Raw genomic sequence first — 17377 nt, forward strand, 5'->3', positions numbered from 1 at the left:
GGTCAACTTTCGTTGGGGATTTTCTCTCTAAAATGGATTTTGGTTATCTGACGCACCTGAATCCAAAATAAAGAACTAAATGTGGATGCTAGCTGACTTGGCTTAAGTAACAAACGAATATCCTGTTACATTTAGAAAGATGTATCATGTTTCCAACATTTCTGAGAAGAGAGGAGATTACAGTGTTGGAAATGTGTTGCTCTAGTGAGAGTGGACATGAGGCCAGTTGCTATGTTTTCTTCTAATGGGAAACATAAACATAGACTACAGATACAGCCAGACTCAATTAACACTGCGTGAGTAAATGTGTGTATGCTTTGTGATACACACTCTCATAAGCAATATCTTGTTGTTAGATGTTTATGCAGCAAAAGCATAAAGACAACCTGGAAAAAACCATGCTCAAGGACAAGTGAGCAAAGCAGCGGCCCAGACGACACACAAACTCACAAACTGGAGCATGTGTGCAGACACCCATTGTTTGGCTGCACCTGGTCTATTAAGGAACAGGATAGATGGGACTAGGGGACCTGACTGTGTGAATGTTTGTGTCACAGTGTGTGTGTGTGTGTGTGTGTGTGTGTGTGTGTGTGTGTGTGTGCCTGTGCGACTTTATTTGTGTGCGTCTATACAACCTCAGAAGCCAAACATCTGCAGCAATGACGCATCTTCAAGGAAACAGCACAAGTTAACAGTACACATACACACCACGCACACACACATACACAAATTGCGCCATTATTAAACTGATGTTTAACAACGTATTCAGAGTTCTCTCTTACATTTTGTCTCATTCTCTCAATAAAATCCCCTTTCCCCGCATCCGTTTCGAAATCTATCTTGTTTCTCTCCTTAAATAAGAAAAAAACACCCCCCTTAAAAACATTTTAACACAGTCACATCACACACATAAAGAACAGATTTCCAAGGAAAAGACTATGAACATGACTATGAGCACCAATAAAACAAACTAAACAGCGCAGTTTGATGATAGTGTTCCTTAATGGAAAAAGAAAAACACTTGTTTAATTAATTACATGCTGTAATTCAGTTGGTTATTTAAATTTCCGTTGCACTCACTTTGAGTTTGAACTTCAGATGGAAAATAACCTTTTGGAACTTTCTTAATTGCTCACAGCCCAAAAAACAGGCCTATGTTAATACAAATACAAACAGCAGGTTTTAGACTAAAAATGATTACAAAACTATTTTTGAACTGTCACTATGATGACACATATCCTTAAAACTAGTGACAATTACTCAACAGGAGGCAACCTACCAGCATTAAAAGGAGAGTTTGAGTTGATTTGGTTGTTTCCACTTTCAGACTGTTAAGAAAATAAAGAGCAAACCGACTTTATCTGTGGAATAGAGCTTACTCACATCTGTGGTCATTACATAAAACTGACATGTCTCTCTAGGTTTTGTTGTTAGATTTCTGCAGTCTGCTGTATGATGACTGCCTTTTCTTGTATCACGGTTGCAAAATGGGACAAGCTGGAAACATTACAGTAACAACAAGAGAATGGCAGCAATGCAAGCTGAAGTGAATACAACCACACAGAACAGACCCCACCAAAAAAAAAAAAAATCTAAACCTTACTGAATTTCAGCACAATCCCGGCTGTGAGGATCTTTAACCTTTGTCTCAGATGAGAAGGGCTTCTAACTAAACTAAACTTAGAATCTGTGAAACTGTGTTCAGATCTAGAGTTCACATTTGACAAAATATAGGGTATAATTATTAAAGAGCCAGTGTCAGTTATTTTTGTTCCATCGTTGTCGCCATTTCTCACAGTCTCCAAAAAGTTCCCTCACATTGGTTTCAGTTTCCACAAATGTGAACAATGTGTGTTGTCAATCTTTCAGGCCCCATTTTGTGCATATTCAATATTTGTGTCGTCTGTGGGAAACATTAGTTGTTAAGAGAACGTCGTTCATAGCACTGAAGAATCAGTGGCATGAAGCCCAATATGTAACTTGAGCAAACTCAGTTTCTCTTTGGCTCTCATCAAAACTTCTTCGGTGTAAAGATTAACCAAAAACAAGGCTCTTGCAGCACAACCAGCCTATAATATCTTCAGCTTTGGCTCTATCCACTGAGGTACACAGGAATACAATACCAGTCGATAAACTCTAGGAGCAAAGAAGTCTTTAACAGTTGAAACTGTGCTGAGTTGTTTCAGCTCCTGTTGTGTTGTACAACCAGAGAGAGAGAGAGAGAGAGAGAGAGAGAGAGAGAGAGGAAAAAAAACAAAAGAGATATGGTCTTAAGGGAAACTGAGTATACAAGATGCATCATGCCAGTGGAGCAGAATTCATAAACACACTTGCACAGACACACACACGCGCGCGCACACACTAGTGGAGAATTCCTAATGAGTGAAGTCCTCACAGGGGACACACGGGGAGATAGACAGAGAAAAAGGAGGACTTAAGGGAGGGACAGAGAAAACAGGCAGAGGGAAAAGGGAGAAAACTGATGTATCCTCCTCTAGCTTTAAACCCTTATCAAGTCTGCTTGGCACTATTAGTGTGTGTGTCTGTGTGTGTGTGTGTGTGTGTGTGTGTGTGTGTGTGTGTGTGTGTGCTTGTGCGTGCGTGCGTGTATTATAAGTTTGATGGTGGTTTTTACCGAGAGGAGCTAAAAACGAAAATCTCCACTTTACATTCCATTCGCACGCACACACACAGGATGGCACAGTCTGCTACACGCGCACGTGCTCAAGGCAATCTTGCTACCTTGCCAACAGGGCCTTGGACCACCAAGGTTGTCATGGCATTGTTCACTCACAAACACACAGAGATATACATACGTTCTCATTCTTTTTCGCTTTCTGTCTCTCTCTCTCTCTCACACACACACACACACACACACACACACACACACACACACACACACACACACACACACACACACACACAAAAACACACACACCAAAGCAGGGTGTGACTAGGTGTCCTAAAGTCAAGTGGATTCAAGTGTCACGATGACTGGTTAAACCTGTGTGTGTGCATGCCTTCAGTGTGTATGTTTGAGAGTGAGTGTATGTGTGCCCGTGTGATGTGAATCTGAATATGGACATTTCACCTTTAGATTCATTACTAAATTGACTTTCTAGTCACAGTGAAGGAGGTGTGCAGCTGTGACGATGATTCCCATCTCACATAGTCAAGCATGGCCAAAATGCAAGATACATTGAAAATGTTCGGTGTTTCGCAGTACAGAAGGGATGTCTGGCAACTGACGGCAACAAAAATGTAGGTGGAAATGCAGGTAACTGAAGTAACCGGACCTCTTAATCATTGTTTTGCCACTGTGGGTTGGCAGGTGATCTGAACTGTGCCTCCTTAAAAGTTAAAACGGTTTACATTTTTTTTTTTTTTTACCTTGCATGCTGTGACAAAATTCACAGCTGTGTCATAACGCTCCCTCATCCTACCCCGTTTCTCCTAAATTACACATACCTAAGACGCAGAAGAGAATAAACTTGATACTGATACTGTATGTTAAACAGATGCACATTGTTCTTTATTAAGTGTTTCTGCTAAGCAGGACATTTATATTACATGGCCTGCATACACTAATAGATAAAAAGTAATTTGTACTCATCTGTCAATCTACTTTCAGTCATTTACTGGAAGCTGTTTAACACAAACTATTCACCATCATTTTCTCCAGCCATTTTTCTCTTGTTTGTCACATTGCGTCACCATTACTAAGGCAAAAGGCCTGATTGTGTGAAAGAACCTCAGATTAAAAAGGAGAGATGAGGGAAGAAAAGGAGAGACAGGCCAGGAGGCAAAGGAAAGGAGAAGGCTGGCATAGTTTTCAAATTAACTATTGGTCAGGGGTCAGATGGACATTTAATCTAACCAATCAGCTTCCTAATTACACAAGTGCTGCCAGAATGGTGTACCCTATGCATTTTTGTGTGTGTGTAGCTGGCTAGCATTGCGTGTAGAGTTCTTGTTGTAGCAAAATGAACATCTGGCCTCAATATTAGTTCCATGTGTGAACACGCACGCATATGCACGTCTGCATGTGCATGTGTGCGTGCATGTGCATGCACATGCGCACACATGGGGGGGGGGCGGTCAACGAAGAGAAACATACAAGGACTGAGGGACTGTAATGGGAAAGCCACGGCAGCAAAACACTGAGAAATATAAAAAGAACACACATATGCACACATGCATACACAAATACACACACTTCCAGTAGTGTGTGTGTAAGTTGATTGTAACAGTAATTGATGTAAACGTCTAAATTACAGCTAGGAGCTAAAATAACCACTGTGTTTTACCGTTGCCATGTCGACATGATGGAAAACACCTGGTTAGTTCACTGGCGGGGAGGTGGAACATCTGTATCATGGGCGCCCAGCCGCACCAATGAAAAGGCTGTGTGTGTAAGCGACAGGTGTCTGAACCAATGAAATACTCACTGAAATGAGAAGATATCTGAATAGACGGCATGTTACGCTCAAGTCAAACTCATTATATCACATTACATGATATTATGAGATATAAACTACTGCATCATTCAGAAAAAAAAATAAAGTTGGTTGGCTCTGTTTTTCTTTAAATGCATTTTAGATCAAGATTCTTGTATAATCATACTTAATCTAGGGGCCGGCGCAAACCTATATGATTACTTTTAATGGTTTTTCCTACTTTGGTGGCAGACTAGTGCAGTTTGTCATAAATAGGACAATTCACTGAGTGCCAGTAAAGTTTAGATAATCACAGGAAAGTCTGTTTTTATACTCCAATGATCCCAGAAGGAGTAATTCCTTATCTTACTGCCTTCCCTCAACAGGAAGGTCTGACTACAGGGTCAGCTAACCAGCAGCAGCCCTGGAGCAAATAGGGATTCAATGTTTTGCTCAAGGACACTTCAGGCACAGGGGACTGAGCCCGAGCTTTCTAGCTGAGGGACATCTGACTAATCACTATGCTGCCCTGCCACCAAAAACTAACCCGAAGAAAAACCACACTGCCAAATACCGGGATTGTAAGGTCAATTTAGTTTACTTTTCTATGACTGATGACTGACTTTACACTTTTGGGAGTGGTCTGATGTGGTAAAGAAAAAATCATGTTTCCCAAGCAGGTTGAGAAGGAACATTTGATTTTTTTAGATTTTTTTTTCAAAACCAAGTCGGAATCAGTCCATCAGACAATTCAAAGCACCCTTGAAAACAGGATTAACATCGAAACACGAGCCAAGGTAAAGTCAAGCAAATAAGCTAATTTTTGATTTGCGTGAGCCAAAAATGCCAAGCTGTCACCTTCCCCCTATGCATGTTGTCAGCTGTAATACGTGTGTGAGCGTGGCATGTGTGGAATAGCCAAAATGGGTTTAAATGTGGTTAAAATGGTGTAATTTGTTTTTCAAGCCAAATGTAATATTCCTAGCAGACAATGAGACTGCTGTGGACTGTCACACAGCGTAAAGCCACACACGGGTCATAACTGTGATGCATGCACGCACGCACGCACGCACGCACACACGAACAAGCTTATTCACCAGTATTTCCACAGACAGAAAAACAGACAGACACAGGTCAAAATTACAGCAAACAGGTTGTCTGATTATGTTTGTTACACTAAACACAGACTAGATTTTACACACACGCTTTTTTTTTCTTTCCAGTATGGCTGTGTTTATTTAAGTCTGTGTCCTGATGGGAAATGTGACTGCTACACAAACAAACTGAACAGCCCAGAACAGACAACTCTTTCTGTGTGTATGTGTGAGTGTGTGTTTGTAAGACAGAGAGAGAGACAGAGAGAGAGAGAGAGAGAGAGAGAGAGAGAAGTTTGGCATATATCAGTATCTCTTCCTTTTTCCAACACACAGACACAGACACACACAAACATACATATGTAAACACAGACAAACCTTGGTGACTAGAAAGAATGAAGCCAGTTCTTTTCACCTTTCTCATGTAGGATGCTATCTCTCTTTAGCTGAGCATCTGTGTATACCAGAATGGACTGTGCATAACTATTCTACTGTATTGATGTTTAATGCTGTTGGATCAGCTGATAGTTAACTGCGGCTTGTATTGAAGCATATACAACGTGCTGGCAGAGCAATTGCTTGATGCATTGTCACCTAAACTCAGCTGCGGCCAAATTTTCCATATCAGCAAATAAAGGTATGAAGCAATGAAGGTCAAAAGGACCTGACTAGATGGCGTTCATTGTGCACTTCTGCCAGCGTTGTGCAATTGTCTGAGAAAGTCAGGTCAAAAACCCAACTACTAAGGGAACTCTGAGTCTGATATTAATACCTGACAGCTAAATGCTCTCATTATAAATACAAATAAACACACAGTATAAACAGACATTTTTGATTAGGATCCTTTTTCTCTTGTTATCCAATAACTGTGACCAAGATGTGTACTGTCTGGAACATTTTATAGTTGTAAAATACACTTAAACTCCTTTTGAAGGATTTCAAATATACTTTTGGCATTTCTGTCCTGGAGTTTTTTTGTTACCTTTCACTTGACTTACATGCTGAAAGCGATTTACACTGTATGTGATAATACTGGCATTATCAATATATTTTATTTTGAAAACACCTTTCTAGACTGAAGGGATGCTACATCAAAAAGTAACAAAGGAATATGAGGTCTACAGAGGAAACTGTAAAAAACAGAATTATACATTTAAGGTTAAATCAGTTTTTTCCCCTCTTTTTTGTCTTTAGAAAAAGCATTAAACACACAAACACAAAGTGATACACACTCAGACTGAGTGGGGCATAAGCTCCATAATTTCCTGTAGCGGATATAAAGTGATTTTAAATTATCAGCACGGAAAATAAGTTCAATTCATGCTTTAATTTCCTTACAAAAACACATACACTCACACACTCAGATATAATGCAAATGCAGACACATCGCACATAATTAAGTACACAAGCAGTGGAAAGCAAGCACACAGTCACGCAGATGCACATGTACACACACACATGACACTCATGAATTTAGGCAAGGAAAGATTGAAGAAGGGAAACAGAACACAAAGTAATGAGAACTTTCTGGAAAGCTGTGTGTGCATGTACGTGTGTATGTGCCTGTCTCTGTTGTGAGTGTGTGTCTTTTAAATATAATTAGCTCCGTCGGGCTGAAATGTAAACGAGAAAAACTTTAATGAAACTCTTCTCTGATCTGCTGAAAGCACACATTCCCATTTATCACTCTCAGTTCGTCTCTATACTTTCTCTGTCTGTCACTCGACTCAAACGGATTTCAATGTCACGCATTGGACTTTTAAAACCCCCAAGGCTCACATTTCAGCACTGCATTATGACCACATAAGATGAAGACAATTATATTGTGTTTTTAAGGTCAAATCCACAATTTCTTCCTCTCCCTGCTTGCGTCCATTTATCTACTCTTCTCTGCTGTCCTTGAGGTGGACTCCCTTTTGAAAACAATCTGGGATTTATTAGATGGTCTAAATTTTGGGTCGATTCACATATGTTACTGTATATTCACGTGTGCACATATGTTTGGCTCAGTGGACTACCCTTTTCAGCAATGCTTAACTCGAAAAATCACTATTACTCAAAGTGTGGCTTGTTCCATTTATGAACTACAACATCAACAAAGCTTTTACTTTATTTCCATCTCTAAACCACATACGCTTTCTATCCTTGTCTCATACAGTCAGTCAAATAGCCAGAAAATAAAATTTCAGACTAAGAAAAATTTCTTCAATGTAATAAATCACTGTGAAAACAAAGCCAATAGTGGGGCAATGTCTCAACAAGGCAACACTGTGCACCAATTATGGATCAGGCCTTTCAAAAGAAAATATTCTCTCCTCTCTACAAAGCAAAAGCCTCCCATGCCAGAATACTAAGAACGCAGATTCTGTGTATGTGTGTGTGCACGCCTGAAAGCTTGTGTGTGTGTGAGATGTCTATCGATCCCTGTGTATCAGGTGAGTTGTCCTTTGAAGAAAAGAAGGGAAATGAAAGAAAAAGAATGAAATGAAAGAGGGGGAGAGAAATCGATGCAGAGGATAATAAAAAGAACAAGTGAGGGTGAGGGAAACATACGAACACACACAAGTGCAGTACATCCACACACAGACTCATAAAGGAAAAAAAAACGCACACACAGACGTTCACATGAAATATGACTCTGACCATTTGTTTCTGCTTTTGTCTCTTTTTTGTCCATTGCTTCCTCCCCACTAACCCACTCCCTGCATCCTTCCATCTTTTCATAATCTTTTCACTTGCCATTTACAAAGAGTCAATTTTTATTTTTGGCAGATTCACCTTTTATTCTTCAAACTCTGCCCTGTTGTGTCAAAGGCCAAATTTAAATTGTGCTAAATGCCTGTGTTTGTGCGACTGTGTGTGTCTTTAGGCTTGGTATGTGTGAGTACTAAGCTATTTCAGATGATCCTTTGCATTATTGCCCCTCCCTAACCCTGCCCGGTGATGAGTCAACCCCAGCATATGTGTCTGTGTGGTATATTTGTGTTTGTGTGTGATGTGCCAGTGCATGCCATGGAAACTGAGAATAAAAACTGTTCTGAGAGGAAGGGCAAAGATATCAGTAAAGTCCATATCTTATGAAGCTAATAAAGTAATGAGTCATATTCAGTTTCTCTTCTGTAACAAATTTTTAAATTGTTTGTCTCTTTCCTCCCTCTCTTCCCCTTTCTTCTTTTCACCTTTAAGCACACTCACATACAGAACACCGAAGACCCTGATGGACTCCAAAAAAGACACAGACAGCAGATGTGGTTTTACACAAAATTGGGACATGGTCCATGCGAGCAGATGTCTTCATACGTGCAGTCGGCGCATACCGTCCGCATGGACCTTAGTGGACACTTTAAGCAAAAGTTGAGCCTCAACACTTACTGACCCACTGATGGGTCAACCATTACAAACTCATGACGTTCAGCCAAATTTTGTTTAAAATTTGAAGAGTTGGAATGGTGTAGCTCTTAAAAAAAATTTGTCTTGGGTGTGATTATTATGTAAACACTTTATAACTTCAATGACGAGCTAGTAAAAAATAATATAGAATATATGTCATACTATCAGTGAGAAATAAGATCATGTTTTTCAAATTTAAACCTACTGAGAGGAATAATTGAACATTCTGAGAAATATGCTTATTTGTGACTTATGTGTGAAGTCAGGATGTTTTTAGCCTATCTTAGCATAAAGACTGCGAGCCGGGGGTAACAGTAAGCCTGTCCTGGTCCAAAGTGTAAAAACATGCCTACCAATACCTCTAAATCACACTAATTAACACACTGTATCTATTTTGTTTAACCTGTAGAAAAACAGAAATGTAAAAATGGAGTTATGACAAGTATTTCATTAACGATTAAGGGTTACCTTTTTTTGCTACACACTTTCATCTCTCTTTCATCTGAATCTCCCTATCTGCCTTTATTCATCTTAGTTTTCCTCCCTCTCTCTCTCTCTCACGCATGCAGTCCCTCTCTCTGTCTCACTCTTTCGCTCTCTCACAGACACACACTGCCCCACCCACGATAATGGGTAAACCTCTTGCTGCCCCACCCTGACCAGTCTGCCAAGTTACTGCCAACACCTCACACACACATGCATGCATACACACACGCAACAGGCGAACCCACAACTTGTACAAAGAAGCTATATACTTGACTTACACACTAATATGTGCATACACACACCATGAACACCACTCTCACACTCAATACTACCACTTACATAACCCATGTCAGTGCCCTGACACCACACACACACGCACAGCCACACGCACACATGCTCACACACATGCGTGCGCGCACACACATGCGCACACACACTCTCAGACATGCACACAGTTCAGCCTATTCTGACCTAATGTGATCATAGCCAATAAGCTCTGCGGTGCTGGCAAACCACAATTTGTTCCTGCCAGTCGATGACATCACTGTTAAGTGAAAAGCATTGTGGGCCACAAAGAAGGGCGAGGGAACTGACTGACAGGTGGTAACCATGGGAACGGTCAGTTTGCCTCCCTGTCGCCAAAGCAACAGGCAAGTTTCTCAGTGTTGTGAGTTCAAATTTAACTTAAAAAAAAGAAAAAAGAATGCAACTTATGGGAAAGACTGTTATGTCATGGAATCATACGCACATGAACAAAAGCTCAAACAGAGGTGAACACACACAAGCACATGTGGACACTGGTACACACTCTGTTAGCCAAAAGAACGTCTAAATATGATGGAAGAGTTACAGATTTTATTGTAGCCGCTCGCTGCATGTGGTTTAATCCTCACAAGTGATTCAAAGGAAACCAAGATGAAGGTGTATTAATAGCATTACTTTGACAACTAATACTCTCAGCAGGTAGGATCTGGGTTCAAAGGCCTTTGTTCAGAGCTCAAAGCTAAAATCAGGGAGTAAATGAGACAAAGGAGGAAGATTTGGTGAAACGAGAGAAGGAGATAAATGTAAACTGAGAAAGGCGGGAGGGTGTGCACAAGTTCAACCTTACCCGTAGCAGGGATTGGGACTCCTCTTTAGCACCTCCTCCTTTCCCCTCCTGTCCTCCAGCACCTCCACTCCCTCCGCTCCCTCCTCCTCCTCCTGTGTACTGCTGAGGGGGCATCTGGCTCTGCTTCTCCCCTCCACCTCCACCTGCAACGGTTCCTCCTGGCCTTCCTCCTCCGTACAGCTTGGCGTCTCCCAAAAATGATTTGGTATCTCCCAAAAATGACTTGGTGTCTCCCAGGTAAACCATGCTAGGTGAGGCCACGCCTCTCTTTTGCTGCGAGGCCTCATGATTGGCTGAAACAAAAGACAATGGGAGAGGGGACGGGAAAAGAGAGGGGCTCCCACCTCCTCCTCCTCTTTCGGGTCCCATTCGCTCCTTGGGCACCCAGAGTAAACCGTGGGCCTGTTCACCTCCTCTTTCCCCTATTCCTCTCGTCTCCCCAAGAACCCAGCCTTTCTCCCGCTCTCTTTCTTTCTCCTCACCTCCCTCACTTTTTACCACCCCTCCTGCCTCTTCTCTGCCTCCTTCTGCCAACCGCCCCTCAGGCGGTGCAAGGGAGTAGAGGAGGCGAAGATCCCCCTTGCTTTCTTCTTTAATGGCTAAGGTAGAGGGAGCTGAGCAGCCATTGGCTGAGAGTGTTAATGAAGGTGTCAGTGAGTTTGTCAGTGAGGTGGGTAAGGAGGTCGTTGTCAATGAGCTTAATGAGGGAGAGGAGTCATGACAGTGGACAGAGTTAAAATGGTCGAGGAGGGCTGATGAATCAGGAGCCGTGAAGTCACAGCGTCGACAACGGCAACACGCGTGGACACGCCTGCAGAGAGAAAAAAAAAGCACAGAGTGAATTGAAAATAAATTAAAAAAAAAAAACTTTAATTAGAATGAATAAAACTTTTAAAACAGATAAAGTAGGTTCATAACCACAGAATAACTGTGCTTAAATATATACATAAATAGTGGATTCTTGGATTTGTCAAAGCCTGTCTGGAAAATACCGCTGCATGACGTCTTGTAAAATAGATTTTGTCATTAAGGGTTACCTTCAATTTGAGAGTAAATCACACTGAAGTGAGAACAGTAACACCAATGAGACTGAACACAAGAATAAAGATTCAAGTTTTGTTTCCTTTTCAAGGCTAGAGTAAATTCATCAATTAAAAATGTAAAAAGCATTCATTCTTAATAGCTTTTAATGGGCTGCATGGGACATGTAAATTCTTTTTTTTTTTAATTTAAAGAGCATTAGGCCCAGCCTGATTTCCTCCAACCACTCAAGTACAATTTCACTTAGCTTGTGGCCAAAAAGTGACTCCGTGTTCCACTCAATCACACCAAAATCAACTGACCATCCATACCAAGAACTTGGACTCTTGTGAAGACGAAACATTTTACTGAAAACAGCTAAGATTTGTCATTCTCTGTTCTAGCACCTCTTGTGCCTCTGGATTCTGCTTTGGAACCTGCCATTACAATTTTCCATGCAGAAAAAAAACAGCGAGAAGCTCACACAGATGAACACCCACTCTCACATTAAGAATACACCCAGAATTAAAATTTCTAAGAATATATACACCGTCTTTTCTTACTTGTCAGCAGTACGTCTGACACATGATTTCTGAATCACTGACAGGGAGTGAAATGGTAATATGACATGTATGTCTAAAAAAATAAATACATAAATTTAAAATATATACTCTTTGCAGCTATGTGCATCTTCTCTGTCTCCCTCACCTCGTGTCTCTCTCTTTATATCGTGTGACTGTCATTCTCGGTCTACCTCCCTCCTTTTTCTGTCTGCCTCTTGCCCTTCACTAATTACTGGAGAAAAGAGATGTACTGGGCATGGCAGATTCAAGTTGGAGCTTTGAACAGCATGTGCAGTAGATCAAAAAGAATTATGAAAACGTGTGTGCGTGCAAAAGTACACCTCGTACCTAGTTGACTTAAATGTCTCCAGATGCTGTACAAAGATAGAGTGGCCTCTCAGTTTGTCATCACCATACACATGCATGTATGCACACATGGACGGGTGTGTGCGCAAGTTTATATCATTCATTCTACACATGTACTGATCTAATCCAACTTCCTCCTGGACGATGTCAACAGCAGAATCTCTCTCACAAACAATGAATTAGATTTTTTTTCCCCAGGGAAAATGAGAAAAAGTCCACTGCATTTAGTATTAAAATATAAAAAAATGTTAAAGCAACTTCAATGCATTGGTTTAATGCACAGTCCCTAAACATGACTGTTTCTTGGCTTCTTTGCAAACCAAAATGTATTTGTTAAAAATGATTTATTTGAGAATAATCAGTTGAAATCACAACAGTATAAGGAGGTTGTCAGGAAAGTATATGTCCTTTTACCATAGATTTACTGTATGCTGGTATTTGTTTGTAAGGAGCTATTGTGGAGAAAGCATTTTAAAAGATCTGTTAATGCAGGAAACTGATCAATTATTAAACAGTTGTGACGGTAAGGTCTACTCCATCCTCTACATAACAAAAGTGCCACAATGAAAATGGCAAAGCAAGGAGTCCTAGATATCTTACACTGAAACATGTGAAGTCAAGAATTTGTAATGCAATGCTAATGTCTACCATCTTCTTGGATCAGCAGAGTGGACAGTCTATAAATGCACACATTTCACTTGGGACTGGTCTCAGGGAAGCTAATATAAGTTTTTGTGTATGCTTCTTTGTCTTAGAGATACAGTATGTCAGCACCTAGGTGAGTGTGTTTAAGTGTAAAAGTTACTATCAGATTGAATAGTTTGTTTCAGCTAGTACTCCCCCCCCCAAACACCATGGCCCTTTGTTCTGTGCACCCTATATAACTAAATCCTAAATTTTGTTTTCTAAAACTTGACCTTAGAATCCTTTTACACTTGGTCGACTTAAGTGGGGATGTGAAACTTTCTGGCTTTATTTCAGTTTTATTTGATTTGAGTTCCAAGATTCAAAGCTTATATTCTGTGAAGGACGTGAGTGGACTGTTAAATCCCCTCCACACTCACTTTCTCTCTCCATCACTTTGTCACCTTCCCTCTTTTTTCTCTCCACTAACCTCTCTGCCTTTCTGTAACTTACTTCCTCTGTTTCACTGTCTTCCATTCTCCTCATCAACTCACCTATCTATTTTTTCTTTTTTCCTTTCTCCCTGTGACTCCATCATTTCTTCTATTTTTCTTTCTCTCTCTCCCTCTTCGTCTCGCACCCTAACTTTTTAAAGCTTTCATTGATATGCAGCAGAAGTCTTGCTAAGATGGCTCTGTAAGACTGTAATTTTGTTTGTGTGAGAGAAGAAAGTGTAAGTTTGTTTGTTTGAGAGCATATGTCAAATACTTAAATAGTCAAAAATATTTCACATAACTATCTCCAGTTCCTCCTATCTCTCTCTGTGTTCCTCAGCCACAACTTTCCCACACCGTCCCCCCTCTCTCTCTTTCCCACTGTAACTCACTCTGGCTTTCTCTATCATTTGCTGGCCCTGTCACTGAAACCCCAGTGAATGTGTGTGTGTGTGTGTGCATGTTGCGGTTTCTGTCTGTGTAGGCAACAAACTGGCTGTGGAGTCTAGTCTGTCCTCTCCAGGCTTTTAGGTCTGTAAAAGCCAGCTTATGGCTTATTTTGCAGGTATTCACATGCATATACTGTACCAAGACATTTGTATCTGCAAGCAAAAACAAAATTGTACCTTTAGGACTCATATGAAAACAAACAAACAAACAAGTCAGAAAATCTCTGTACACTTAAAGTATTTGGTTCTATAGTGACAGGCTGATCCTCTTTGTGAAAAGCTGCTCCAGGCAGGATAATCAGTAAAAAATACTAGCAGTGGTCATAATTACAGGGGAAATCCACCGATTCTGTTTCACTGCTACTAGTAAAACACGCCCAAATCTCTGAATGAACTGTTGGCAGTTGAGTTGCATTCTGGGTAATGTAGGCACTACATTTTAACAAGGAAGAAGAATAAATGGAATAAAAACCAATATATCTGGTTCTGCTGATCATTTTTGCCTGTCAATCTGTCCCTCATGAGTCTGACAGTGTTAATGTAGGAGGGCAACGCAACATTGATTGATTACTTGTATTTGTAGTAGATAAAAAATATAGCAACATCTAACAGTGCACTTAAAGTAGTTTTACAGGACAGTAATGGAAAGGCCACTTGCTTAAATCCTTTATAAAGGCTGTCAACAAAAACAGATTCTCAGTTTCCCGACAAAACTTGATTAAGTCCTTGTTAATTCAGCAGGTAAGGGGACCTGGTCTTGATCTTGTAGTGCAAAATGAAATAAAAGGCACACTTTCCTCCCATATTAGTTTTAAAATTACCAGCATCTGAAATGAACGTCATTGTCGCCCTGACAATATTTATGTCATAAATCACAGACTGAAATGGGCAAAATGAGCTCCAGAGACTGGTCTCACAATAGTTACTATCTGAATTTTTAAGTGTTGCTGGATTTGTAACTCTTAAGCTTTTTAAGAGCCCAGGTATGAAATCCTAATGATGCCTATGAGTGCGATTGTGTTTCTTTTTTTTTTTTAAATGGGCTGCTGCAGAAAATAAGTATGCTCAGTCAACTTTTCCTGGATAACTGAGTACAAAAAACAGAATTACAGGGGTTTGAATCCCACAAGAGCAATACTTAATCCTTTTTTTGACTTGAGAGTGGATTTTTTTTTTTTTTTTATACACTCATCCACTTACTGGAACATACAGTCATAAACTTTAACTGGAATACTGACTCTTTAGATAACACTAATTCACATCATGTGCAGTCACTTGATGCCCAATTCAGACACTCAGTGAATGCATGGCTCAAAATCCTGTTTCAGGAAAAAAAAAAAAAAACAAACTGAATGGGTCACTGTGAATAAGGTTTTTTTCAGGCTTCTGAAAACACGTTCCTATCTATTAACATTACCTTTTTACAATACATTACCCTATTGACTAAAAGGCAGATTTCCTTATATCTTAAATCTTTGAAGCTTTTCAATATCCTCTGATATCTAAGAATCAACCCTGTAAAAAAACAAAAAACATAATATCAAATTATATTACCATTACTTCTCCCATCTCTCTCTCACCTGTAGTGTCTAAAAATCTCTTCTTCCACTTCAGTGATAAAGTGACACTTTGTACAAGAGTACTCCCTCTCTCCTCCTGCTCCTCTCCCACCTTCCTTATCGACCCCAACCTCCTCCTCAGCCTTGACATGTGGGGGAGCACCCTTTAAGTTGATCAGGGTGTGGCAGCTTTCGTAGTGTTGTAGCAACACATCGATGTCAGTGGTGGCAAACGCACACTGGTCACACAAGTGGGTGACGCCTAGGATCAGAAAAGCAGTACAGATCAGAGGCAAGAAATAAAGAAAGGGTCACAGTGTATGAAAATAAACAGAAACAACAATCGAGGGATTATTAAACCTTTATTTTACTTTAACAAATCCCCAAGACAAGTAGTCATGGTGGCTCAGTGATTAGTTTGAATACTTAAAAAATTGCAAACATTCTGACAAAAAATATTTTCTTGCACAATGACCTCAGCCTATAAATACCTTGTGTGACAACAGGATGGGCAGGGTTAGAGGGGTGAAAGGTGGAACCAGAAATCACACCTGGGTCACCTCTAGGATTAGGAGGGGTCATGCTGGGTGAGGTGGTGGTGGCAGGTTTTGAACTGACTGTGTCCTGCTGTTTGGTGGACTGAGGAAACTTGGAACAGCATTTAGGGCAAGTGGGCTTCCGACAAGCAAAGGGGTGGGAAACCTATTGAGAAAAATCAGACGAAGTTTGGTGCAACAATGATATAAATCATTTCATACTTCATACATACTTTATACTCTGGTTATTACTGAGAATACTGTCTGTATATATGATGAATTTGAAACCTTTCATAGATAGTTTCCTTCACTTTTGCCTGTCACTTTGGTGCTGTAATGTAGTAGTTTTTTTTTCTACGCTGGTCATATCAATGAAGTGGAAGGCAGCAGCAGCAGTATGAATGTACATCATTAACTGAATGATGCCAACTTCCATTTTGGCTGTTAACCATCCTTAATGCATTTTTAGGGTCTGGCACAAGTGAGGGTGGGGAGTGAGAATGGGTGGACTGGGGGAACCAAGGGAATTTTAACTAGTCCACAAATTGGAAAAAATAACTTTACACTTCATATATTACATTTTATTTTCATATGCTTAAAAAAACAGCTACATTTTTCTTGGAATTGCCAAGCAAACAACAAAACTAAGAAAATAAACATTTTAATATTTTATTATTATTATTATTAATCTCACCTCCCCCAAGTGTTTATGCGGCTGACAGAGCCCCTGTGGACAATACATGCAGTGCTGAATGCAGCATCGGTGGATGGAGTGGTTGTGCTGATAGTGCAGTAGTAAAGGTGCTACAACGATCACATCTGCACTATGGGCCATTGAGTACCGGAAATCACACAACTGACAGTTATAACTGGTCACGACTGCTTCTGGATCACTGCTGTTTGGGTCTCCTAAGAGCAGAAAACAAAGTAAAGGTCTGTTAATAAAAACAGTTGGGGTCTTGGAAAAGAAAAACAAAGCCATGTCGGAAATTCAAAGTGGGGTCAGCTGTATCATGAAGCTCAAGGCAAGCAAGCAAGGAGTGACAAGTAGTATCATAGCATTTGTAAAAATATTAAAATAGTATTGCGTTACTGTTAAAAGCAAATAAGCAGAGGCCAGCAGTATTTAAAATCTCAAAGAAGAGCAAAGTCAAGCAGCATCATAACACTAAAACAAGTAAAAAACCGTTATACTTCTGTTTAATTTTTAACATTAATCTTGTGCTCCATGAAAGTAGATACATTCTAC

General features: G+C 40.2%; 1 protein-coding gene across 6 annotated transcripts in view; it reads right to left on the bottom strand.

Annotated features, from left to right (window-relative positions):
- The window catches only part of trps1 (trichorhinophalangeal syndrome I), a 122304-nt gene that overhangs the window by 42711 nt on the left and 62216 nt on the right, over positions 1–17377 (bottom strand). For 5 of the 6 annotated variants that reach the window (XM_040122017.1, XM_040122011.1, XM_040122012.1 and 2 more), the window contains 4 exons: positions 16823–17037; positions 16084–16294; positions 15614–15854; positions 10518–11328 (listed from right to left, as the gene is read on the bottom strand). In XM_040122017.1, the coding sequence (XP_039977951.1) occupies positions 10518–11328; positions 15614–15854; positions 16084–16294; positions 16823–17037 (1478 nt within the window). The remainder of the gene's footprint in view (positions 1–10517; positions 11329–15613; positions 15855–16083; positions 16295–16822; positions 17038–17377) is intronic. The other variant, XM_040122016.1, reaches the window with a different exon arrangement.

Source organism: Xiphias gladius, chromosome 24 (genome assembly GCF_016859285.1).
Source record: "Xiphias gladius isolate SHS-SW01 ecotype Sanya breed wild chromosome 24, ASM1685928v1, whole genome shotgun sequence".
Lineage (NCBI taxonomy): Eukaryota > Metazoa > Chordata > Actinopteri > Istiophoriformes > Xiphiidae > Xiphias > Xiphias gladius.